General features: G+C 43.1%; 1 protein-coding gene across 1 annotated transcript in view; it reads left to right on the forward strand.

The window, feature by feature from the left end:
* Window positions 1–8,030: 8,030 nt before the first annotated feature.
* Window positions 8,031–27,964, forward strand: part of PDE7A (phosphodiesterase 7A) — a 97,301-nt gene continuing 77,367 nt past the window's right edge. The window contains exon 1 of the mRNA XM_063451359.1: window positions 8,031–9,172. Within this exon, the coding sequence (XP_063307429.1) occupies window positions 9,035–9,172 (138 nt within the window). The 5' untranslated portion in view covers window positions 8,031–9,034. The remainder of the gene's footprint in view (window positions 9,173–27,964) is intronic.

Raw genomic sequence — 27,964 nt, forward strand, 5'->3', positions numbered from 1 at the left:
GCCTTTTGGTCTTTGTAATGCACCTGCAGTTTTTCAAGATTTGATTAACAAAGTTCTTAGGGAGTTTCAACATGATTGTGTTATTGTCTACCTGGATGACATACTCATACACTCTAGAGAGATTGAAACCCACCATAGACAAGTCAGAAAGGTATTACACAAACTTCTGCAACACGGTTTATACTGTAAGTTGGAAAAATGCAGTTTTGACCAGACCCAGATAGACTTTCTTGGATACGTGATTTCTGGGGAAGGCTTTAAAATGGACCCTGACAAACTTCAGTCTATTTTAGATTGGCCATTGCCTAAGGGACTCAAGGCTATTCAGAGGTTTATTGGGTTTTCCAATTATTATAGGCGCTTCATTAAGGGTTATTCTTCTATTATTGCGCCCATTACCAATATGACCAAACAGGGCGCGGATACTAAGACGTGGTCTACTGAAGCTCTCGCTGCTTTCAAGAATCTCAAAGAACTTTTTGCTTCTGCTCCGATATTAGTCCATCCTGATACGACTTTGCCGTTTCTACTCGAGGTCGATGCCTCTGAGACAGGAGTAGGTGCGGTATTGTCACAAAGATTAGGGGTGAACAAACCATTACACCCCTGTGGTTTTTTTTCCAAGAAACTTTCTGGGCCTGAGAGCAGATATGACATCGGAGACAGGGAACTGTTAGCGGTCATTAAAGCTCTAAAGGAGTGGAGACATTTATTGGAGGGGACCTTACACCCTATTACTATTTTGACAGACCACAAGAACTTGTCCTATATTGGGGAGGCTAAGCGTTTGTCCTCTAGGCAAGCTCGTTGGTCCTTATTCCTGACTCACTTCAATTATGTGCTGACTTACAGACCTGGTTCTAAGAACTCTAAAGCCGATGCTTTATCTCGCCAATATGAACCTTCTACTGTACCTGAACCGGTTCTTTCTTCTATAGTTCCGAAATGCAATATTGTTGCTAATACGAATCTCAGGACTCATTCCCCGTTACTGGCCGAGATCATTAAGCTGCAACATCTAGCACCTAAACAGACTCCTGCGGGTCGACATTTCGTTCCTCCTGCTCTTCAACTGGAACTGTTGCAGTGTTTCCATGACAGCAAAGTGGCGGGACATCCTGGTATTCGCAAGACGTATGCTTTGATCTCTAAAGACTTCTGGTGGCCTGCTTTACGTAGGGATACTAAAGATTTCATCGCTGCATGTGAGGTTTGTACTAAAACCAAACAACCCCATACGCTCCCATGTGGATTCCTGCACCCCTTAGAGGTTCCAGAGAAACCATGGTCCTGTTTGGCCATGGACTTTATTGTCGATCTACCTATCTCTAAAAAACAGACTGTTATCCTCACCGTGGTTGACAGATTCACTAAGATGGCTCACTTCATTCCTCTGCCTAAACTCCCGTCTTCTCCCGAATTGGCAGAGATATTCGCTAGGGAGATTTTTCGCCTAAATGGGATACCCTCTCAAATTGTATCTGACAGAGGCTCCCAATTTATTTCCCGTTTTTGGAGGTCCTTCTGTTCGCAACTTGGTATCAAATTGAACTTTTCTTCTGCCTATCATCCTCAGTCTAACGGAGCTGCTGAACGTACCAACCAGAAAATTGAACAATATTTACGATGTTTTGTTTCCGAACACCAGGATGATTGGGTCGGTTTGATTCCTTGGGCGGAGTTTGCACACAATAATCTCGTTTGCGATTCTACTCATTCAAGCCCCTTCTTCATGAATTATGGCTTTCATCCGTCTATTCTTCCGTCGGCTTCCCCTTCCCAGGGGGTGCCGTCGGTTGATGTTCATGTTGCCAATTTGAGGAAGTTGTGGGATCAGACTCGACAAATCCTTATGCACAACTCTATGCTGGTTAAGAAACACGCTGATAAACGTAGAAGGGCGGCTCCGGTCTTTGTTCCAGGTGATAGGGTATGGCTGAGCACAAGGAACATCCGTTTAAAAGTGCCTTCCATGAAGTTCGCTCCCCGTTATATTGGACCTTACAGGGTGCTGACTTGTATCAATCCAGTTGCGTATCATCTAGCTCTGCCTACTACCTTACGCATCCCTAACTCATTTCATGTTTCATTGCTGAAACCACTTATATGCAACAGATTTTCCTCCACAACAGCCCCTCCTCGCTCTGTTCAGGTGGAGGGTCAGGAGGAGTATGAGGTTAACTCTATTATTGATTCTCGAATATCCCGGGGGAAGGTACAATACCTGGTCGATTGGAAGGGATATGGTCCTGAGGAGAGGAGTTGGGTACCTCAAGAGGATGTTCATGCTCCTCATCTCCGCAGGGCGTATCACGCCCGCTTCCCATCTCGTCCCGGTTCCTTCCGCCCGGTGGGCGTATCTGAGAGGGGGGGTACTGTCAGGGTACCTGAAGTCTCTGCCTCCGAGAGAGGTAGAGACTTAAACGTTTATCCGTCCGGACGCCAGGTTTCTCCTGTTCCTCGCGGTCGACCCGGTCACATAAACGCCGGCCGCGAGGGAGTCACTTCCTTATGTAGCATGGCGCCCGGAGACCGACGTCATGACGCCAATCCGGAACGACCTGTCACTCAATCCATTGGAGACTAATCAGGACTCGTCGGAGGCGTGTCTATCCCATCTAGCCAGGGTATTTAAACATACTTCGCCCTGTTGCTCATTGCCCTGTCGTGGTTCTAGCCTGTCTAGTCACACAGTGCTCTGGTGTTTTTCAGTTATCCTTTTGGTTCCGACCCGGCTCGTTTGTCTTACTCTGTTTACCTCTGTTATCCTTGACCCGGCTTGTTCCTCGCTTACCTGTCCTCTCGTTCCCTCGACCTCGGCTTGTCTCTGACCATTCTCTATACTCTCCGTACGTTAGTCCGGCCATTCTAAGGTCCGGTATACGTACCCTGTACCTGTTTGTACTTTGCGTGTTGGATCCCTGTCCCGATCCTGACAGTCTGTTAGCCGCAAGGCTAACAAGACATTTGCCTTGGGCATTTGGGGGCGGCTTTTTTTGCCGCCCCTGGAAAATGCCGCCCAAGGCAAATGTCTTGTTTGCCTCACGTCTAATACGCCCCTGCCGTGTGAGCTATGCGGCCGCAGGGCCGCTGCACCTACCCTGGTGTCTGCCGCAGGCTGTGTGGAGGGGGCGAGGATATGAATGACATCATATCCCTGCTCCCTGTGTACCACACAGCGCGGCTGGCGCCCTGTGATGGGGCTGGGCTGCAGGACAGGACTCCAAGGAGCCAGACAGCATGCATCCAGGGGACAAGATTGAACTGATGTAAGTATGTAATTGTGTCTCTGTATTTATGTATGTATGTATGTATGTAGGTCTCTGTATGCCTGTATGTCTTTGTATGTATGTTTCTGTATGCCTGTATGTCTCTGTATGCCTATATGTATCTGTATGTCTCTCTATGCCTGAATGCCTCTGTATAAAATGTATGTCTCTGTATGTTTCTGTATGCCTGTATGTCTCTGTATGTACAAATGTATGTGTCCGTATGCCTGTATGTCTCTGTATGTACAAATGTATGTGTCTGTATGCCTGTATGTCTTTGTACGTATGTGTCTGTATGCCTGTATGTCTCTGTATACCTGTATATATGTATGTCTCTGTATGACGGTATGTCTCTGTATGCGTGTATGTCTTTGTATGCCTGTATGTATGTGTCTGTATGCCTGGATGTCTCTGTATGTATGTTTCTGTATGTCTATGTATGTATGTATGTATGTATGTATGTGTCTGTATGACGGTATGCCTCTGTATGTATGTCTTTATATGCCTGCATGTCTCTGTATGCATGTATGCCTCTGTCTGTGTCTGTATGTCTCTGTATGATTATTTCTGTGTTTGTATGAACCTTATTTTAAACGAGGGTGGGGGGCACCAAAATGCATTTTCGCCTGTGTAACTAAAAATCCTAGCACCGGTCCTGCATGTGACCGCTCTTTCAGAGCAATCACATGGCCTGGTGGGGCCTAATTTGCTAAGGGAGGACTGTCTGGGCTGGCAGGCAGTCCCCCCAGACTGAGAGCAACACCGATCGCCGGCAGGGGAAAGGCGGCGATCGGTTAGGTATTAAGGAATACCGCGGACATATACTGTGGTCCTTAAGGACTGTTTTTGTCGGATTTACCAGGTACATCCGCATTCCTTAAGGGGTTAAAGTTCACAATGGACAGTACACACTGTATGGCTGCTGTTTTCATGTATAGCACAGTGCACACTGGATGGTTGCTGTATTGATATACAGTGCAGTGCACACTAGATGAATGACATATAGACATTCAGCACAGTGCACACTGGATGGCTTCTGTATTGATGTACAGCAGAGTGCACCCTGGATGGCTGACGTTTTGATGTACAGCACAGTGCACAGTGTAAAGCTGCTGTATTGACTTAGAGCAGGGCTGTCCAACCTCAGGTAAACCGAGGGCCACATTAAAAAACAAGATTTATCTGAGGGCGACATGCAAAGTTATTGCACCCCTCGCACCCCTTATACACACACGAAGAGTGTAGTCAGTGGCGTCACTGGGGGGGGCAGAGGGGGCCACAGACCCCCTACTTCATACCTTGTGCCCCCCCAAATGCAGGCACTGTTTTATGGGAAATGTGTTGTTGTTTTTTTAATAATCCCTGGTGGAGAATAATTAATCTTCCACCCGGAATTATTACATTATGATGGGGGCGGGGCTTGCCTGTGGTGGAGGTGGGGCTAAACATCGGCAGGGGCTGGGCCAAAAGCTCCCAATAGATATCGGTCGGGGGTAACTGCTGCACAGGAAGAGGGATACAGGAAGGAGACCCATCTGCCTGTGTGTGTGACTATCTGTATGTGTGACTGTGTTTGCCTCTGTGTGTGTGACTGTAACTGTGTGTGTATGTGACTATCTGATTTGTGTATGTGACTGTAACTATGTGTGACTGTGTCTGCCTCTGTGTGTGTGGCTGTCTGCCTCTGTGTTTGTGACTGTAACTATGTGTGCTTGACTGTCTGCCTGTTTGTGACTGTAACTGTGTGTGTATGTGTGTTACTGTCTGCCTCTGTGTGTGTGGCTGTGTGCCCATGTGTGACTGTAACTTTGTGTGAGTGTGTGACTATCTGCCTGTTTGTGTGTTACTGTGTCTGCCTCTGTATGCGTTACTGTCTGCCTCTCTGTGTGTGGCTGTCTGTCTCTGTGCTTGACTGTCTGACCTCTATGTTTGACTGACTGCCTGTGTGTGACTGTTGTTGTTGTTGTGTGTGTGACTGTCTGCCTCGGTGTGTTTGGCTGTGTGCCTATTTTTTACTGTAAGTGTGTGTGTGACTGTCTGTCTCTGTGTGTGTGGCTGTCTGCCTCTGTGTGACTGTAACTGTGTGTGTGTGCTCACAGCCGCCAGCCTCACAGCAGCCGCACTGGACCCCAAATGCAGATCCACTCCAGCTCTCCCAAAGGTAGGTAGGTTGGGTGGACAAATTTAAATAATAATATTAGTTATTTGTGAGTGTGTGTGTGTGTGAAAGAATGTGTGTGTGTGTCTGCAGTGAATGTGTGAGTGTGTGTATGTCTGTCAGTGAATTTGTATGTTTTATCTGTGAGTGTCTGTCACATCAGTGAGAGTCTGTGTTTGTCATTGAGTGTATCTGTGTCTGTCAATTAATGTGTGTATGTCAAATCAGTGAGAGTCTGTGTCTGTCAGTGATGTCCGTGTATTTGTCATTGAATGTATGTGTGACTGTCATTGTGCACCTGCCAGTAGTTGTGTGTCTGTCAGTGAGTGCGTCAGTGAATGTATGTGTCTGTTAGTGAGTGTGTGTATGTCAGTGAGTGCATGTGTCTCAGAGAGTGTATTCGTGTTAGTGTGTGTCTGTCAGTGAACATGTGTGTTAGTTAAACAGCGTGTGAGACAATAACTGTCTGTCAGTGAGTGTGTATCAGTGAGGGCATGTTGTCTGTCAGTCTGTAGTCCCCACACCCTGCCCCCACACTGTCACCTTCCTACACCATGCCCCCCCATATGGTCACCTTCCTACACACTGCACCCCTATACTGTCACCTGCCTACACACTGTGCCCCATACTGTCACCTCCCTCCACACTGCCCTGCTTTACTGTCACCATCCAACACACTGCTCCCCCTATACTGTCACCTTTATTCAGGTAAGAGGCAGGGAGGGGGTTAAGGCCAATTTAATTTGAGCAGCTCACCCCCAGCACTTATCCAACACTATATGCACTACACAGACACTACTTCACGCACATCCACTACATCCACTACACAGACACTGCATCCACTAGACACACTGAATCCACCACATAAACACTAGATACACTACACACACATAGACACTGCAAAGACATGAAAAGCAGGGGAACAGAGACATAGGTGGAAGGGGGTCGGGGGGCAAAAAAGACATGGATTCTTCAATCCCTGGGGTAGATGCGAGCTGTACAGACAGTGCGACTACATCTAAGGTGTGATAAAATAACCTACCTGGCTGAGACTGCAGCTTGCAGAGGGATTAAGGGAGCGTGTATGGAGAGGGATTAAGGGAGCGTGTATGTGTGTGCGCGTGTGTGTATATGTGTATATATATATATACACACACACACACATCCATACACGTTTTGTAATGGGCCCCCCTACTTTTGTCCCTGGCCTACCATGTGCCCCCCTAAAAATAAATCCTGGAGACGCCACTGAGTGTAGTTTTGTGTGAGGAGTATAGCGTGTATGAGGGGTGCAGTGTGTGTGTGTAGGATGCAGTGTGTGTATGTGTGAGGGGTGTAATTTGTATGTGATGGGTGCAGTGTGTGTGAGGGGTAAAATGTGTGTGTAAGGGTGTGAAGGGTGCAGTGTGTGTGAGAGATTCCATGTAGGTGTGAGAGAGGTGCAATGTTTGTGAAGGGTGCTGTGAAAGTGTGAGGGGTGCAGGGTGTGTGTGACAGGGATGCAATGTGTGTGAGCGGAGTGCAGTGTATGTGTGTGAGAGGTGCAGTATGTGTGAGAGGTACAGTATGTGCGTGTGTGTGTGTGTTTGTGTGAGGGGTGCACTGTGTGTGTGAGGGGTGCAATTTGTATGTGATGGGTGCACTGTGTGTGTGTGTGTGGCACAGTGTGTGTGTGTGAGGGGTGCAATGTGTTTGTGTGTGAGGGGTGCAATGTGTATGAGGGGTGCAGTGTGTGTGTGAAGGGTGCGATGTTTGCATGCAAGGAGTGCAGTGTGTGTGTGTTGAGGAGTGAACTGGATAGCTGCTGTAATGATGTACAGTACAAAGCACACTGGATGGCTGCTGTAATTACAGACTGTGCAGGGGTAGGTGGAGAGCTGGATGGAATGGCAGGCTGTGCAGGGGGAGGTGGAGAGCTGGATGGAATGGCAGGATGCGCAGGGGAGGTGGAGAGCTGGATGGAATGGCAGGCTGTGCAGAGGGAGGTGGAGAGCTGGATAGAATGGCAGGCTGTGCAGGGGGAGGTGGAAAGCTGGATGGAATGGCAGGCTGTGCAGGGGAGGTGGAGAGCTGGATGGAATGGCAGGCTGTGCAGGGGGAGGTGGAGAGCTGGATGGAATGGCAGGCTGTGCAGGGGGAGGTGGAGAGCTGGATGGAATGGCAGGCTGTGCAGGGGGAGGTGGAGAGCTGGATGGAATGGCAGGCTGTGCAGGGGAGGTGAAGAGTGAGATTGTGAGGTGGGACTTGATTTGGGAGGGGGCAGAGAGAGCCAGGGGAGCTATATGTAGTCTAGAGGTGGGGGCGGAGTTAAATCGGCAGGAGCGGAGTTAAATCGGCAGGGGCGGGGTTAAATCGGCAGGGGCGTGGTTATGTCGCAGTAAAGACATTGTGGGAGGGTGATGCAGCATTGAAGACATTATGGGCGGGGTTATGCCGCAGTGAATACATTGTGGGCGGGGTTACACTACAGTGAAGACATTGTGGGCGGGGTTATGCCGCAGTGAAGACATTGTGGGCGGAATTATGCCGCAGTGAAGACATGGTGGGCAGGGCGAGGCTGGCTTAGCACTCTGGCAGGGAGGGAGCACAGAGGGGAGGGCAATAACATCCTGTGTTGGATAGCGAGTGGGCGGAGCCTGAGACCCAGTCTGACGGTCAGTGAGTGTGGCACAGCCGGCAGCCCGGCCTGGTTACCAGTATCACAGTCCGTGCGGAGGGAGGCAGGCCTGCAGCCCGGAGCCGGGGGGAGATGTGGCGCCTGTGACCCCCGCCGAGCACGGGAAGATGGGAGAGGAGAGCCCGCAGAGACGGAGGAGAAGCCGCAGTCTGCCGAAGCACACTCCAGACCAGTGCCAGCCCCGGGCTGCTCCAGCTGCACGGCCAGGGAGCCCGGGCACTGCGAACACCGGCCCTGCATGGCCACCAAGCGCCCACTGAGGAGCCGTCACCACAGCAACACCCAGGAGCCCGCTTTGTTCTGTGCCCTGGCTGGGAGACTGCCTGTGCCCCCACCCCTCAGTGCTGCAGGAGGACTCCCTGCTCTGCATAAAGGGAAACCACAGGGGCATCTGTCCTGATCTCATTCATTATTTACTGGCTGGATTATTTTGGCAAAACAAACCCTGATCACACCCCTCTCACTCCAAAAAAATAGAGCCCCATCAGCTCTTGCTGTGTTATCCATCCCCATTCTGCAGTGCCATCTCCTTGCTGACATCTCCAGGATCTGTTCATCCCCTGCTTCTACATCTAGTGTCCTTTTATAACATTACACTGTGTGTGTGTGTGTCTGCATATTCTCTCTCTCTCTCTCTCTCTCTATCTCTATATTTATAGTCAAAAAACAATTGCAAGGTATATATATATATATTTTTTAATTCCCCCCCTCCCCCCCAAGATGACTCCTTTATTCATTAGAAATGTCTCTGGCTCTCTGATTGCTTTCTGATTGCACCCCTCTTTTGAAATCACCATCTTTTTTTGATGTACAGGTGCACACCAGTGTGCCATTTCCCCCAGTTATTTTGTTTTCAGCCCACCTCCTCCTATTCCTCCTCTTCCTCTTCCCTGTGTTTTTTGGTGGGTTGCCCCACTGAGGCAGTGTTCAATGGAAGTATGTTACCAGTTGCCGGTGCTGCCCTTGGACAGGCCGGTACCCAAGCACGTCCTGAGCCGCAGAGGCGCCATCAGTTTCAGTTCCAGTTCTGCTCTTTTTGGATGCCCTAACCCTAGGCAACTTTCTCAGGTAAGGTTTGGTTTTTCTATTTAATCAGTTTTCTTTTTGTTTTATTCACATGAAACGTATTTTGTAGAGAAGTCAAAGCGCGTAAAACATGGTGGTGTTTTTGAATCTTTTTTTTTTTTTTGTAGAGAAATGGAAAGGAAATTACAAGGATTGGCCAAAATAGCCGCATAGGAAAATAAAGTTTTCCCACCTGTCTATTTAGGCCAACAATTTACATTTTCTATTATTGGTCAATAAATCACCATGCATAATTATACCTTGCCCGAAAGCCTGTTGAGCAGAGCCCTCTTTACCTGTTGTGTCTCTTAAAATTTTTTTTTGTTTGTCAATCTTGTGTAACTTCTCTAATATCTCCATTTTTTAAATGTAACGCGTTGTGGAAAATGTTGGGTCTATATACATGCTAATAACACGTTAGCTGAAATTTCGAGGTCAAAAGATGTTATGTTGACATACGAAGCTTCCGTACTACGCAATGTTATAAGTGGTGCTACATGGATATATGAAAACTTGTAACCAAAATGTGCAGTGTCAACAAAGCTATTTGTATCCTACAAGTGTTAAAGTATGATAAAATAATTTTCTTTCAGAAGTATTGACTACCCTCTGGGCCATATTTAAGCTGTGGCATAATCAAACTGTAAGAACCGTAGGTTCTATTTACAAAATAGTGGTTGAGAACCATCATGTAAGGCCAAAATATCAGCTTTAGAAAATAAATTTACATTTGTCTAAATTAGAAATTTTGCCAACTTTGATTTTTATTTTTTTTTGCCTTATTTTTACATTAGTTGGTTTTCATGTAACCAATATGTGCTCCTTAATACACTCTCATGGTTATTCACTATAAAGGTTTGGCAATTCAATGTGAATTTAAAATTATAGGCAAAAGAAAAGCAAGCTTCGAGTATATGTATATTATATTTTGTAATTTTTGACTTGTCACATTAAGTCTAAATTCTACTTTGAAATCCTAATAGTTAATGCTTTAGTGAGAAAATCAAATATTGTTTAGAATTAAACAGTAAACTACTTAATGTTTATAATTTAGCATTACCGAGGGCGTTTGTGGCAGTTTATCACCTGAATATTGCTGAAAAGCACTGTTAGCGAAGCTCAGCAAAACGAATCGGTAAAAAGTAATATACACCTATGTGTATGTTTGTGTACCTAGCATTTGGATATCAAATGGGTCAAATAAGGAAACGTGGTAGTGCCTGGGTGCAAGCTCAGTTCTGTGGGTATGTTGAAATATTTCTACGACACTCTATTGTTCTTGTAGCAATATTAAAGGAACAGTATATGCAAACGATTCTATTTCTAATGCTATAGCATTATCCTGCCTATTTAGATATGGGGGTCCCCTAAACTTCCCAAAAAATAAATAAATAAATCTATATATACTATTTTTTTTTTTTCTTTTTAAACTGTTTTCCGTTGCCATGACTTGTTCTGTGCATCTGCGTGTTGCTCCTCTCGGGATGATTTCCTGATGTCATAATTTCTTAATTTTCTCGTCCAATTCAGTGCTTCTCATAGAGAAGCATTGGGCACAAGAAGCCCATGCACACTCCTCTAACCAAATGCTATCTTAGGTTAGGAGTAGGTGACGTGAGAACCGAGTCTGACTATATTGTAACGAGGGTTGTTTAGCCCTGCAGTGGAAACATTGACGTTTCCACAAACCTGACAAGAGCACTGCACCTAGGCCGCTACATTGAGATGAATTGGTCTAGGTGCCTGTTGTGTCCCTTTACATAGATTGCGGTAAATAAATATATAATCAATATTCCAACCCAAGCTGGGTCTTCATTAAGATGCTCTTGTATCCTGATTTAAATCTCATTGGTTGCTTCTTTGAAGTTTAACAAACAAATCTAGTCCTTTTCTTGCTGGTTAGAGAAAAAGTATGATGTTTTAATACTTGGAATGGTAATGTACATTTTCATTTTGCTTAGATAAGAAAGAGGGGAGGGAAAAACTGCGTTTTGGTAAAATGGAAAAGGTGGTGACTACAAATATCTGACTCGCCTCCCTCATGGATTTGTGGTCTACAGTATGGGCACTTCTCCACCGAATCATTTGAAAATGACATTAATTATATAAATAATGTGATATGTAGCATATGTACAGACCATAGTATGTAACCTTTAACCCCTTAAGGACACATGACATGTGTGACATGTCATGATTCCCTTTTATTCCAGAAGTTTGGTCCTTAAGGGGTTAAAGCAACACTCCACACACCATAACCACTTGTTTTGGTGTTGAGATGACCTGGCTCTCCAAGGAAGTAGCAACACTGTTTTAGGACAGATTTGACTTCTTACCTGGGGTCCTCAGAGTGCCGCTCCATGGCTCTTTGTATCCTCCAGGTCAGCTAAAAGCTCTTGCTTACACTCTCAGTGCAGGGGCCGCTCATTGGCTGAGAGTGTCAGCTGATTGCTCTCAGCCAATGAGCTAAGCTGTGCTCTAGCAAACCCCGGGTAAGATGTCAACATTTTTTAATATGGACTGACTACTTAGGTCATTGCATTGATATTGTATTCCTTTAATGAACTCCTATATATGTTTAGAGTAGAAAATATGATTCTGAAGATTAGTGTATCCAAAGAACCAAATCGTTGTCTGTCTGTTCTATGAATTTTGACTAATGTAGGTTGGGAGGCATAAATGATGCTATTATTAGTAATGGTGCCTCTGATGGTTCACCTAATTCTATGTTCCTGTTTTGTTTGCAGTTTATTATTTATTTTCTTCCATTTTCACACTCTTGTCCTCTTGTGCCCTTTCAACATAGCATTGTCTGGTGGCCAGTGCTTGGCAATATGTAAATATAGAGTTGACTTGGGCGTTGTCACCTTTGGAACTTTTTACATTCTTGGAACAAAACTGCTTCAACATTTAAAAAGACATTTGTGATATGGAGAATGGGAAGGACCGCCAGCACTCAGGGCTTGGATAAGTATAAAATTGTGTAAGTACAGGTAGACTCTAGGCATCATAACCAGTATAGTGCTCTGTAGCGATTTTGATACTTAGACTTAATTGAGTAGACCAGTATGTAAGCACCAGAACACCATCTCAAGTAGGCATGATAACCTTGCATTTGTTGAGCACTAACGTATTTGAGAGGTGAACAGTTTATAAAATAGTTTCTTGTTTTAACCGCTTACCTTGTTTATATTTAAATGCATTCTTTCCTCATTTGACTCCCCCCCGCCCCCCCAATGTCACATACCTGCCTCAACTCCTTGTTTACAATAACAGCCAGAGCTTATTGTAATTTTTTTTTTTTAATATTATTTTATTTTGCCAAACTGTTTTTGAGAGCTTTGAAAAAAACGATTCGCTCTGACATCTAAAGCCTGATCCTCTGCTGCTTTTGAAGTAGTGAGGAATTTCACTTTTTTTTTTACTATTTATACATACGTGGATGGCAGTGATGGGCTGTGGGAGGTTTAGACCCACACATGCAGCCTGTCATTGCCGTTCAAATTTTTCCAACATCTAAGAGGATTACATAAGCCAACTGTGCATTATAAATACTGTTGTCCTTCACATAACTCCGTGTTAAAGGGACAATACAGGCACCCAGACCACTTCATCTATTTGAAATAGTCTGGGTGCAGTGACCCTGTCCCCTTAAACCTGCAATCTAAAATATAATTTTATATTGCAGGGTTAAGACTGCATCTAGTGGCTGTCTACTAGAAAGCCCACTAGAGGTGCTGCCTGCATTTATACGGCATTTAACCCCGGGAAACAACGCTGGCTATCCTCGCCCTATGCAAGACTTCATCCAGCGTCTACAAGTACCCTGTAGGAAAGCATTTATTTAATGCATTACCATAGGGAAGGCCTCAAGCACTCGCGCATGCACGTTATCTTCTCTCTCTGCACTGATGTCAAAGGCGCCAGCGCCAAGAGACTTCGGTGCTGGAATTGGGTAAGTGTTTAATAAAAGGTTTTTAAACCCTTTAATTGCAGCTGGTGATGGGGGCAGCAGGGGGACACTATAGTGCTAGGAATAAAGATTTTCTTTCCTTACACTCTAGTGTTCCTTTAAGAGAAGTTGACAAGTGGGGCAAAAAAAATAAAATTTTCTACTCTAATCAAAAATATTGAGGTCATTAAGGATCAAAGATTCTGTTTTGTACATATACTACATACCATGTTGTTTGTCTTTGTAATTTGCCTGCTTATATGACCCTGGGGTTTGTGCCTATATTGTTGACACAATACTCAAGGAGAGTGCAAGCCAGATATTTATACTCTCCGCCTTTTCCATTTCACTAAAGAGCATCATGTGTACAAAAATTCTGTGTTTTTGTCAGACCTCCAAAAAAGGCCTTAGGGGATTGTACCATAGTTACTCAAACTGTGGTTATTGTAATTGGTGTCCCTACCATTATTATTTATATAGCGTCATCAAATTCCGTAGCGCTGTACAATGGATTCCCTGCTCTAGAAAAAGACTATACTCTAACTCATGTCTTGGAATAATCCTTTTCTTGCCTCTCTTTACGCAACGTCATGACAGATATTGTTAGTTTACAAAAAATAAATAGCTGTTATTAACATTATAAACATCAAATGCAAGAATTTATTTTAATTTTGGACCCCGACTGGGCCTTTTAGCATGCGTGAGGTTTTACTTCTTGAATAAGAATTCCTATTCCAGTGTTGGTGTGTGTGTGTGTGTGTGTGTGTGTGTGTGGGTTTTTTTTTATTTTTTTTATTTTGAAGCCAAGTATGTAGAACACAGTACCATCCTGACATAGCCACTTAAAATGGTCTGGGTGACTATATAGTTTTTTTTCTTATCTCCATGAAGTTGCCTGGTTGCATTTCTGAATTCAGCCACAATCGGAAACACAAGATGATTTTGTATACAAATACTATTAAAGGGAAACGGTTACTTTCTAGCATTTTAATATTCTGAATGTTTCTCTCGTATATTTTACAAATATGTGTTCATGAATTGAGAAAATTTAATTAAATGTAGAAAATCACACCTCTTTATCTTGCAATCGCCCACCACTCTTTTTTGATTGTGTTATTGGTTTAATTTTCTTATTTATACGACTACAAGAATATTTGGTAGTTAAAGGACCACTATAGGCAACCAGACCACTTCAGCTTAATGAAGTGGTCTGGATGCCAGATCAATTTAGGTTTAACCCTTTTTGCTGTAAACATAGCAGATTTAGAGAAACTGCTATGTTTACCTGTGGGTTAATCCAGTCTCTAGTGGCTGTCTAATTGACAGCCGCTAGAGGGGCTTCCGCGCTTCTCACTGTGATTTTTCACAGTGAGAAGACGCCATCGTCCATAGGAAAGCATTGAGAATGCTTTCCTATGAGACTGGCTGAATGCGCGCGGCTCTTGCCGCACATGCGCATTCAGACGGTGACGTCAGAAGAGGGAGGAGAGTCTCAGCGCCGAAGGAGCCCGGTGCTGGAAAAAAGGGTAAGGGATTAATCCCTTCCTCACCCTTCAGCGCCGCGGGAGTGAGACCCTGACGGTGGGGGCACCCTCAGGGCACTATAGTGCCAGGAAAACAAGCTTGTTTTCCTGGCACTATAGTGGTCCTTTAATGCCACAAAACCTAAAGGTTTGACACTTCTTAAAAGACCACTATAGTGCCAGGAAAACCCCCACCCACATGGCCCCCCTCCCGCTGGGCTGAAAGGGTTAAAACCCCTTCAGCCACTTACCTTTCTCCAGCGCCAGGCTCCCTCAACGCTGGTGACCTCTCCTCCTCCTGCCGACGTCAGCGCCGAATGCGCATGAGTGGCAAGAGCCGCTTGCGCATTCAAACCGCCCATAGGAAAGCATTACTCAATGCTCTCCTATAGATGTCAGCATCTTCTCACTGTGATTTTCACAGTGAGAATCGCGGAAGCACCTCTAGTGGCTGTCACACACTTAAAAATTAAATACTAACCTTGACTGTTACATTCACGGAAATTCCAACGCAGTCAAAAGATATCCAAACACAAAGTAGGGACTATTTTTTTTTTTTTTTTTTTGTCTTGGTATATTTCCTACGCTTGGCAAAACTTGACAAAAGGCAGAGCTACTGCTTTAGGTTCTAATGCAATGCTCAAGGTTGCTGAAAGTAAACATTTAAGGGTCAGTCTGTTATGGGTTTTACTCTTTTTTTTTTTCGGGAGTACCCAGGTAGAATTGTTAAGCATACAGAACATTTTGGGTGTGAGACTTCTGTTTTGTTAAGGTGGGATCTTTTTATTTTTCCCTCTCCCCAAATTCACAGATATAAAAGTCCTGTATGGTCGCATTCTACTATAAAAATGTTGAGTTTGCGATTCTGCTGGTACAGTGTTAGGTCTATTAGAACTCTGGAGAAAAGCCTACTTTATTAATGTGTTCTGAGAAATGAAGGTGTAATAAAACAATAAATAATAAAAAATGGGCATTATTTGATATTAATTATGTTTATTGGCAAACCTCAATCCAAAATTAATTGTTTGATTACAAGCTGTTAGTTTTCAGTCTTTTAAAAATGTTGTTGTAGGAGCATCCAGTAGCATCAGTCAACTCGACAGGTGCCAGTTTTCTGAGTATATTGTTCATGGGAGTCCACAGATTGTCCTCAGTGGATATCTTGAGTGATATTATTGGTCCAGGTGGGTGGAAAATGTAATATAAAAAATAAATCCTCCCTTTTTCCTCACTGATGTTCTTAAAGGAGCACTATAGGGTCAGGAACACAAATATGTATTCCTGACCCTATAGTGTTTAACCCACCATCTGACCCCCTCTTACTGCCCTAAGTATAGTAACATCTTACTTGTATTCAAGTCTGCAGCTCCTGGCCCTGCCCCTGTTTGCTTGTGATTTTCCTCTGTCTGCTGACCTTATCAGAAGTGGTGGTCTGAGCCAATCACAGTGCTTCTCTGTAGGATTGGCTGTCAAGGAGCTAGATCAGGAGCAGAGCCAGCACAAGCCAAACACAGCCCTGGCCAATCAGCATCTCCTCAAAGAGATCAATTGAATCAATGCATATCTATGAGAAAAGTTCATTGTCTCCATGCAGAGGGTGGAGACACTGAATGGCAGTGCTGCTTACTCTGCAGCACTGCCCAAGGAAGCCCCTCTAGCAGCCATCTAAAGAGTGACCAGTGGAGTTATCACTAGGCTTTAATGTAAACACTGCATTTTCTCTGAAAAGACCATGTTTACAGCAAGAAGGCTGAAGGGAATGATTCTACTCACCAGAACAAATTCAATAAGCTGTAGTTGTTCTAGTGACTATAGTGTCCCTTTAACTAAGCCTAATCCGCACTGGCCATCATGAACACAAGCTGATCCATAGGATCAGGGTGACAAATTTTATCACTGCTTATTCTTCAAACTCTTGTGATGCCGATGTAAAGAAGCACCTGATAGTACCTATTGATATTGTCTCAATATGGTGAAATTACATTTTTCTGAAAATTGTCTCGCACTTCTCAAACCTGTCCTTGAGTTTCAATTCATGAAGATACTTCCTCACTTTTGATGTGGGTTTATATAACCCTCTTCACATTCTCGTTACGAAAATGTAACATATCTTCAGGGGTGATGATGTGAACCTCTGTTGTTCTTTGCAAACTGACTTTAGTTGTCACTCCAACCCCATCCCATGCATTTTTGCCATAGAATGTTGCAAATAAATTTGTATTTTTATACCTTTCTATTATAAGTTGTTCTCATGGCTGTAAAGATTGGCAAAAATCTTCTTGTTTTAATATTTGCTTGCAGACCTGTCAGGGAAAAATATATATGTTAGAAAGGCAAACCTTTCATGATGACTTTTTTCGGTTTATAAAGTACTGAGCTTTAGCAGTAAAAATTGTGTCAATAGATTTTTTTAAGCCTTCATCCCTAGGCAGAATGACCGTAATCGTATCTGCTCTGTTGGTCATAATCCACTGCTTGCAGATTATGTTATCAGGAAGTGTTTGCGACTATTCAAGCATCTGCAGTAATGACTCTATACTTGGACACTGGTCACATTTGTTGATCATGCAGTCAGAACTGTTTATATGAGAGGCTAGAAGTTCTAACAGGTCCTTGTAGTCCACTTTTTCTTTTTAGCTTTGTTGACGCAACCATCAGCCTGATGTGTGCAGACACAGGAAAGTGTGTGCTCCAGATGTTCATGCCAGCACACACCATTTTGGCCTCTGTTCATAAAACTTTGACCTCTCTAATGCTGATATTTAAACTTACTTAAAATTAAACACTTTTGTGTGTGAACTTTGTAAGCCTCCTAAAGCCTCTCTTGCTTGGACAAACGCGGCTGTTTTCATCACTTTTGTAAAAGCCAATCCATTGTGTTTTTTTTTTTTTTGGTTTTTTTTTTTTTTATAATTTCTAACTCTGTGAGAATCCTTGTTCTTTCATAAGTGCTCTTAGTTTCATCAATCTAATACATTAAAATGCCCAGACGTCCATGGCGCTTTTTTCTTGAATGGTTTAGTCCCAAATGTTGCTCTCCAGCTGAATCCGGCTTCTTCAATTGAGTTTCAGGAAGTGCAGAGTGGTGCTGGGCAATAGCGCTGCTGATTGGCTAGAGCAGGGGTGGGGAACCTTCGGCTCTCCAGATGTTTTGGACTACACCTCCCATGATGCTTTGCCAGCATTATGTGTGTAAGAGCATTATGGGGGATGTAGTCCACAACATCTGGAGAGCCGAAGGTTGCCTATCCCTGGGCTAGAGTGATTATCTGATTCTCTAAGCCAATCAGCACCTCCCCAGTCATTAAAAAGTGCCTTTTCAATCAGGCGCTTCCTGAAACTCAGTTGCAGAAGCCAAATGCTGCTGGGAAAAGAGATCCGGCACTGGAAAGCAACTGTTTGGGGTTAAAGCAAAGGAGAACAGTTTAACAACCCCTTCAGGTTAGAAAGCAACAGGCACCTATGGGTGCCATAACGTAATTTTAGTGAAGTTGTTATGGTGCCCATGCAGTTCCTCTAACTTTTTGTTGTATGTTTGGCATACTCTACTTTAACCCCTTAAGGACCAAACTTCTGGAATAAAAGGGAATCATGACATGTCACACATGTCATGTGTCCTTAAGAGGTTAAAGGGACACTATAGACACCAGAACAACTACAGCTTAATGTAGTTGTTCTGGTGAGTATAATAATTTTACCACGTGACCGGAGACTTAATATTTTGCATAAACTTTCTTTACTTACTTCATAGCAGCAAAGAATAAAGAAACAAAAAACAATCAGATGTAAAGATAAGGTATAATAAGCCCCTTACATTGAGCTACTTCCTCTTTCTTTGCTGCTCCATCAGGTCTGAGTGTTTTGTTCTTACATTACTTTTGACTTGACTATTGTAAATTTCTATTAATTGGTTTATTACTTTTTTTCATGCTTTTATCCACGTTTATTGGGGGTTTGCTCTGGTAAATTGTTTCATTGGGGCACTGGGAAGGTTATCACCGGGTCCTGGACACCCTGGTAGTCAATACCTGCCTTTAGGGGGTCCCTTCACCTTTCACTTCTGGGTGGCTCCCCCTCCGCTTGTTGCGCCCCCCCATTATCCCTTGACAATGCTCCGATTGCTGGGAACCCTCCCGTTCGTGGCTACGCTCGCCACCTTCTTCGGACGTGTTCGTGGCGCTGAACGCTATAGCGTGTGAGACACCGTATTTGTGCTCTTTTTTTTTGTTTAAACGTACATTTGTTTGCATGCCGAACACAACTTAAACCCTCACGTTCGGCGCATTTCCTATTGGGTTTCCGATATTGGGTTCATGTGCTTGATCGCGTACGTGGTTAGTGTTCGCATTGGTTTCAGACTTTTCATATACTTTCCACTGAACGTTCGACTGTTAGTATTCCTACAATCTACGTTGTGACAAACTCCCCTTCGCATGTGAGTTTGCCACGAGCTCCTGGAGGACCCTGCTTGCCTGTCTCCTGCACACAGACTATGCGTCCTGCAGGGAAACCTGTAAAAGACAGTTTGAATGGCATGGTTCGTGTAACTTTCCTATACCGTTCGGGAACAGAACAACCGCACAAACCAGGGACCACCTGGGAGCTTGTTAACCCCTATTAACACCTTGAAATGGTTCTCACATCAGTGTTCTAATTGTTCGTCTGGGTGGCCGCAATTCGTATGAATGACCACGAGGTGGCGGCCATCTTGTTTGAATGAACGCAGGCAGCAGTGTTTGGTCGTTGAGTTCATGGAACTAAAATCGGACACTGAAACTTCTGAACACCGCTGGATTTCCATCATCGACTGCGTTCAGTTCTGTAGATCCTAGAAGAACACTGTTTGGTGGAATTGTTCGTCTGGATGACGGGAACAAGATCTGTGGTTCAAATAGAGACTACGTTCGGTATTTTATTTGTTTTTATGTTACCGAAGTTAACCGACAACTAGCACTGATTTCGTGGAACTATTTTGGGCTTAAGCCACCTGTGCGGTTGGTCAGAAACGGACTTCCATCGAAAACCCGAACCCCTGAACTGATCTGGGTTGTTTTTGGATATGTTTATCACCCAGATCGGGGCAATCAGGGAATGTGACTTTTTTGTGGGGGTTTTCATGTATTTCATGTGTATTTTGGGGTGTTTTTTGTAAATTCGTTAGATTTTCTGTCCCTGAGAGATAATTAACCTATAAGTGTTTGCTCAGGTAAATATCTCTCAGGCACAGAGGATCCTGGGAGGGATTTCCCTGTTTTCTGTGGGAGTCCCTTTTGTAGGGGCTATTGTATAAAAGCAGGCCATCTAGCCAGATTAAAGGATTCCAGCTTGTACTCCCAGAGCTATGTGTCGTCTGGTTACTGGGAGGGCAAAGGGCTAATCACTGTTTCAGCGGAGAAAGTCCTTGTAAGGACTCCAGCTCCCAGGACTGTGTGTCGTCCAGTCCCTGGGAGTGGATAAAGCAAGTCCCCTAGCCTGCTCCAGGGTGGAGAGGTTCCAGGACCCCAGTCAAGTCACGGCAACATGGGGGCAGAAGCACTGCAGTTTTTCCTCTGTAACAGCTAGGAGCGGTCCTTGGCGGAGGTACCCAGCCGGGGTACAGGGAGCTCCATTACATACATGACTTGAATAACGCCATTGTGTCCCCCCCTACCGGTTCCTACGCCTCATTTGCCTCACTATTTTATTGTTGATCGATATATTCGGCCATACTTGGGTGAGCACCATAGTTATGTTATCTAATAATACAATAGAGCGTAGCATGGAAGATACCCAGCTCCCCACCAATTTGCAAGCCCTAATTAACGTGGCTGTGACCACTTCGGTAGAAAAGGCCTTGGCCCTACCTACGAGCCTAGACACTTCTAGGCAAACTACGAAACACACCCAATTCCAAGAGACGTCAGAAGAATCTGATGTTTCATCCAAAGGCCAGTCCTGCCCGGATATTTGCCACTGGAAGGGCAAAGGATCTAAGACAGGCCCCTCTAAAGGCAAAGCCCCCTTGAGACGCGAGCAGCGATCTAGCCCAGCACCTCAACCGATCTTTGACCTATACTCGGAGGAGTAACAAGATGTACCCCCTTCCCTCTCCATTCTAGACGAATGCCATGCAGACGCTTCCGACTCAGAAGACGAGCTGTGGGATTCCAATCCCTAATCAGTGAAACGTTTCTGGGTGAGCACCAGACATTGGAGGGTACAGACACCTCGGTTACCACCGGTCAACCTAAATTGGAGATTGGCAACTCAACCTCAAACTATTCGCAAACCTAGACAATCTCAGGGGAGCACTGGGGATAGACCTCTTTGCATCCCACAAGCCGCAACCATCAACTACCACTCTTCTACAATTCATTACCCGGAGAGTGCAGCAGTGGACACATTTTTACAAACATGGCCAACCCACGGAGCCTATGCCATTCCTCCATTTGCGATGATAGCGAGAGTTCTACATCACATTTGCCTGCAAAGAGTGAAGGTGCTCCTTCTGACACCATGGTGGCTGAGCCAAACTTATTCTCCGGACCTCCTCGCCCTCTCTTGCAAACTCCCTCTTCTCATACCGGAAAACCCTCTCAAGGATCCGGTTGGGAACCCGCATCCAATACTACAGGACAGATGCCTCTCTTTAGTGGCCTGGAGTCTTTCAGGGGTTCCTGAAGTATCAAGGAATTATCGCTAACAGCTACAGACTTCCTCTGGAACTCTTGGGCCATTTATAGCCCCTATCTCTTCTATTTTGAACTTTCTGTAGTCTCTCTTTTCAGATGGTAAGTCTTATCGCTCGATCAATGTGGACCGCTCAGCTGCCCACGTCTCAGTTTATGGAAAACCGGTGGGGAAAGACCCGTTGATTTGCGCCTAATCCCGGATATTCAACTCCGCCAACCATCGGTGTTTAAATACAAGACACTGTGGGACGTTAACACAGTCCTTCGTTTTTTTTTTTTTGTTTTTTTTTAAGGCTTGGTCTCCTAATGACAGATTGTCGTTACGTCAACTTACGGCTAAAATGATGCTTCTTCTGTGCCTTGTCTCATTCCAGCGGGTCTCGGACGTACGCGCTTTTGACGTGGACACCTTATCTTTTTCTCCAGAAGGTGTCACTTTCTGCGTCTCCCGTCATACCAAAACTAACTCTGTCAGTGGTTTTCCCGTCAGAACCACAACTTTGTGCAGCACTGTCGTTCAGGATGCTGAATTTCCTCATAGATATTCCTTGATTCAATGCATCTCTATGAGGAAGTGCTGATTGGCCAAAACGGCATTTGACCCACCTCCATCCTGCCTCCTTGCTGATTTCAGCCAATCCAATGCTTTCCCTATGGCCACAAATTGTAAATTCTGATGTTACCAAGGAGGCCCGATCAGGGGCAGCGCCGGCGTGCGGCGCAGATAATAAGGTATGTTATAACTCCTTCTAAGGGGGGTAAACCACCTAAATGGTGGTTTTGACACTATAGAGAATGCATGTTTATGTTCCTGACCCTATATTTTTTCATTTAAGAGCTTTATTTTGTTTTTCTGGTGATAGAGCTTTGGCACTGTGTTTTCTCTGCTAGAATCATCTCCTCAAATAATTCTTCCAGATTTCTTTTCAAAGTTTCAGAAATCCTTCCTACTTTTAGGTCTCAAAGCACTTTCTAGGGTTATTCGCTTAATTGAGAATTCAGAGTGAATTGCAAATATAAAGCCAGAGTAGCTGAACTGAAAGAAAGCTGTTTTTTTTTTTTTTTTCCTAGTTCAGCAATTTTGACCTTAAAGTTAACCTGTTATTATAACAAAATTAATTGCCTTAAATTGCCCCAATACATTGAATACATCATACCACAAAGATACATGACGCATGCAACATAAAATATTAAGATAAACTTGTCTCATGTTTCAGTGCCCCATCTACAGAGCTTTGTGGGTGTTACTTTTCTTGCAGCACCCAACTCTGTTTCGTCCTCTGCTCCTTCTCTGCACCTCTTTCATTAGCCCGGCTTGGAACGTTTCATGTTGCCGGGTTGAAAGGACAGGACCAGTGCACCCAGACTGCTTCAATGAGATGAAGTGGTCTCGATGTTTAGTGTTCCTGTAACAGAGAACAGACCAACTCCGAAAGTCACCACTTCCATACTTGAACAGTTTGAGATGTAAGGTTTTAATAATCGACTTTACCATCAGTTAGCATAACAAGTTATGTTTTAGATTTCTTAAAGGTGTTTTACAGCAAAACACTCTGTTCCTATATCTTTGAACTAGGACACTGGGTTTATGTACAGATTCTTGTCTTTATATCATTTGAGAGCTGTGCATCTGTCCTTTTCACAAGCTGCTTTTCAGATTTCTAAGAACCCTTGCTATGCCAGATGAACTCATGCCCTGGTATGACATTCCATTTGAGGACTACACTGCAAATCCAAATCAGCCTTGGGAGATAATGCCATACTCTCCCTCTTAGGTCAACCCCCTCCCACCCCACCCTCTGGAGTAGCTAGTGTAGTTGAACTTTGCAGATGGGATGGCTGGCTAGTCATCCACATATCCAGAGAGTATTGGTCCACTGTGACTCTAGCTGAAAAGGGGTTAACCCCTTAAGGACCAAACTTCTGGAATAAAAGGGAATCATGACCTGTCACACATGTCATGTGTCCTTAAGGGGTTAAAGAGGCGGAAACTAGTGAGACCCATGAAGGGTTAATCTATGTAACATGAGCAGAAGTATTTTTGTACACCTAAAGGATAAAGCCATATAGACATTGTGAAACAAACTGATTGGGCCTTTAAGTGTTAGCCTACATTGCCACCTGCAGAGTTAAGCTTTAGAAATACTGACAGGGTTATTTATTAAACACCAGATCTTGTTTGAATGGACAAAATTCGGCAAAAATGGACGAATTGGGAATTAAAAATGACCATTTTAATTTTTTTACAAAAGCCAATTTTGGTTGGAAATGTACTCGGATTTTAAACTGAACCAGGAGGAGGATACACATTCACAAATTATGGATCACTTGCTTTTTGCAAGTGAACAATAATTTGAAGTACTATTTACCTGATGGCAGTCAGCGGGCAAAAAAAAAAAAAAAAAGCATAAAAGCGCTTTAAAACCTTCTTTATAGTAGCTGAAATCAGGATTCAGGCTTGTTTTGGAGCGATTGGTACGTGTACAATGTCTGAATGGGCCCCATACAGCATTGGATGGTTTTGCCCAATGCATATCACTTTGTTTATACAGTCCTAGACACAACTCCCTGCATGTGATGTACACATCCTTCCGAGACACTTCCTGTAAAGAGCCTCTAATTTTTGAACTTCCTTTATTGCATATTCTATTTAATCTAGAATTTTCTATATCCTGCTCTGTTAATAACCTACTACAGCAGGGGTCCTCAAACTTTTTAAACAGGGGGCCAGTTCACGGTCCCTCAGACACTGTTGGGTGCCGGACTATAAAAATATTAATAAATTCCTATGCGCACACACACACACACACACATAAGGATATATACACACACACATAATGACATGCATAAACAGACACATACACACACATACATACTGAAATACAGACAGACATACTGACATACAGATACATACACACTGACAGACATGCACACATACTGACATACATAGTGAAATGCACACACACTGAAATACACACACACACACACATACATACAGACTGAAATAAATACACATACATACTGACAAACATAGCTAATTTTGCTTACCTTTTTTTGCAGGAGGGTGGCTGTGGCTGATGGGAGTCGGTGTGGCTCCCGCGGCCTCTCTCCCCTCCCGCACAGAGGGAGCTGGGAGGAAGTGACCACCGGCCGTCAATTCCTCCCAGCAGTAATTTGCAGCTACAGTTGTTTGCTTTTTTAAAGGGGGGTCCGGTCGCGCTTTTGCACGTCCGCAGTGCTGACCGGGCCCCTGAAGATATAGGGTTCATCAGGTGGTCCTGAGTGCTTGGGCCGGGTTCAGGACCCTGGCGGTCTTTAATGAACTGAAGTTATTTGGGTGGGACCGTTCCTTTTAATGTGGAATTATAAAGGCAAACAAGTAAAACATATTACAAATATTAAAGTGAATCAAGAGGTTATTTAAGACCCTGCTAATATGCGCTTACAACCTAGAGCTCAAAGCACTTTGCACAAAGATCTATTTTAATATTTATGAATAAGTGAAAAACCACAGGCTTAAAGTAATGTTGGCAGTAGAGAAGGCAAACTGTGATAAGCACCACATTTCCCTCACCACATATGTTACGTCTTTGTTCTTTGTGACTGGGTTTATAAATGATGTCATAAGCACAATAGGAGTGCAAAATCCTCATCTCTCTTCAGTCCTCAAACTGTACTTTTTCGCACATAATGGCAACATGTTAAGGGCTGGACATTGACCAAATTTATTGTTTATTTATTATTCTGCGTTGATATTATACTTTTTTTAGAAAGCTATATTGCCTAACAAAGATTCTGAAATAATTACCCTATATTAATATTTTGTTATTTCTAAAAATATTACCCTGCAATATACGTTGCTTTGGAGGAAAGTGTCTCCACTTGTATAACTAGTGTTTCTATCAACCCTGAAAGATTTCCTAAATCTGAAAAGCTTGTCTTTTGTTTAATAATTCTAGTGGTAGTAATTACATTATTTCTAGCCTTCTCTGTACTGTTGACAAATCAGTACTGAGTACTAAATCAGTGGCTTGTTTGCTGATGTAGAAAATGCATCCCTTTCTTCTCCACCCTTCCTTGAAGAAAGTATTCTATATCATTTTTGATTGCACAATTATTTAAATAACCAATTAGCTGGCTTTGTTTTGTAATATTGTCTATTTAATATGTAGCATCTATATTTATCTTGTTTCATTTTCACTGCCTGTCCAGACATGAGCGTTTTGTTTTTTTTTGTTTTTTTTTTGTTTTTAAATTGGTTTTAGACTAACTCAGTCAAAGTAATAAATGTTTACTTGCTGCCAATAATCTTAATCTGTAACCAAAATGAATATGTGAGTGATTTTTTTATTTTTTTGGAACAACCCAAAATGCCGTATTAAGAAATGTACCACAACTGCTGGCTGTAATGGTTATGATGTTTGAAATAAACCTTTAAATGAAAACTACCATTACCAGTAAACATTTGTATTCCTAACGGTATATAGTGGCCGTCACCACTGCCAGGGTTAAAAAAGGTGAATTTACTTGGCTTCTCCCTAACCGCACTGGCTGGCTCCTGCTCTTTGGCTGAGATCACCAAGATCAATGATCTCAGGCAATCTAATGCTGACCTACAGGTATTTTAATGTATTAAAAGTAAAGAAGTTTGTGTGTGTGTGTGTCTCCTCCCCCCTGCCTTTCTCGAGTAGTGGTGAGTTTAAAAGGTGTGTTTTTTTTTTTTTTTTTTAAACAGGGTAAGGAATTTTGTAATACCCCATGTGGGGACTCTATTACACCTCTGTCCTTTCACTGTAGTACTGATTTGGTTCTTTGTAATGCATATTTAATAAGCTAGCGTTAAGACATGGCTCACATTGTTTTTTTTTTTTTGTTCTCCGACATGGAACTGCAGAGGAATTGCTGATTAACACCTGTTTGTTTGTCTTTTAAATGTGCTCCTGAGCCATTAAAATACCTGATAGTATTTTAACATCTGTCTGTATTTAGGAGTCTGGCTAAATATCTTTAATTTACATTTTGCAGGGCAAAGGGGTTAATACTTCCAAGGACGCAAACCCCGGGGATATTAAGTAGTTTGAAACAAATTAAAGTTACTGTGGGTTGTTTTGTTTTGTTAAAACAGCTGCTATATATTCACAATGTTTATGACATTGCTAAGCAATTCTTAAATCGATGAATGTTAGCATTATTTTATGTTCAACCTATTGTTCCTGTAAGTTTATTTGTAATTGTCCTATTTATAGTTAAATCCCCCTCTCATAATATTGTAAAGCGCTACGGAATCTGTTGGCGCTATATAAATGGCAATAATAAATAAATGTTGGTGCACTGACTAAGCAAGGTTTAACTCTCAGTGGGTTTTTACTGTTTTGTATTAGTTATTTGGACCATTTTGCTACCATGTGGATTAGTTTTAAATTGGATAAAAAGTAGTCACAAGCTCTAAATCTTGAAAACACCTGGAATTGGTTGTGGTGGAGGAAGTTTGGATTGTGGTATCCTGCATCTGTAATACAAACCTCAGAAATTGGGTTAAAACTTGAATGCATGAGGCTTTAAGCAAATATATCGAAGACTGTCCAACAATAAAATTGATCTTTTGATTACGTTATGTGATCTCAGGCAGCTGTGTTGTCCTCTCACACTTGCTTCTTCATCAAATCATTTCCATGTGCTTGCCATATATTATTTCAATGTGTATCTTTTTCATGTGTAAAATAATTAACCATTCAACTGTCTTTGTTGGAAAAGTTTATCTCATGCTGCAAGCTCTCTGTCATATGCTAATAAATAGTGTTGTTGGATCTCATGTTTGTTTTTAACCGACACCGATACTTGTGTACAATAAACCTCACAATCATTAAATAAGCTCTATGCAGTTGAATATGTAGCATATTGTGGTCCAGTGCTTAATTTCTTATCAAAGTATTTTCTCAGATTATTTGAGAATTCTTTCTTTATTTTTTAATTTCAGCCTCCCCTTTAATATCTTGTTCCGTTGCCCATTGTGTCCTTCTCAGTTCTGCAATTTATTGATTAGTGATCATAATGAAGTCTAATTTTTGTGATTTTATATAACCTCCTCATTTGCAAGTACTGATATGTAAATAAACTACTTTAGAAATAGTATTTTGCATATTGGATAATATACGCATTGACAGTTCAAATAGACACTAGCTTTATACAACAAAATAGAATTTCATCATTTTTCGTGGCCTTTCGTGGAAAAAATAGCTTTCATAACACATGGTGTATCTGGACCATCCAAAAAAAAAATCAATTTGCCTAGATGAAAATTGGAATGGACACTTAGGCCATGATTTTTTATATAGATAAAATGTCATTCTTTATAACGTGTTAGAAGTCATTCTGGTCATGACAGGTAGATTTTAAAGAAACACTCCTGGCACCACAGTGAAGGTTATAGTGCCAGGAGGTTGCTGGTGCCAGCTTACTTTTTAGTGGTTAAACCACTTATGAATGGTTGAACCCCAAGTTAAGTATCTAGAGCCCGATTGTTCCGTCCCCTGTCTTCCCGCTGCTGAGAATCTTTAAAAAATAAAAATTAGTCATTTACACTCAGCCAATCAGTGGCACCCCTGGTTGAGGCTTTCACTTTTCAGATTCATCACTGTGGAAGGACAGGAGG

The sequence above is a fragment of the Pelobates fuscus genome, chromosome 4 (genome assembly GCF_036172605.1).
Source record: "Pelobates fuscus isolate aPelFus1 chromosome 4, aPelFus1.pri, whole genome shotgun sequence".
Taxonomy (NCBI): Eukaryota; Metazoa; Chordata; class Amphibia; order Anura; family Pelobatidae; genus Pelobates; species Pelobates fuscus.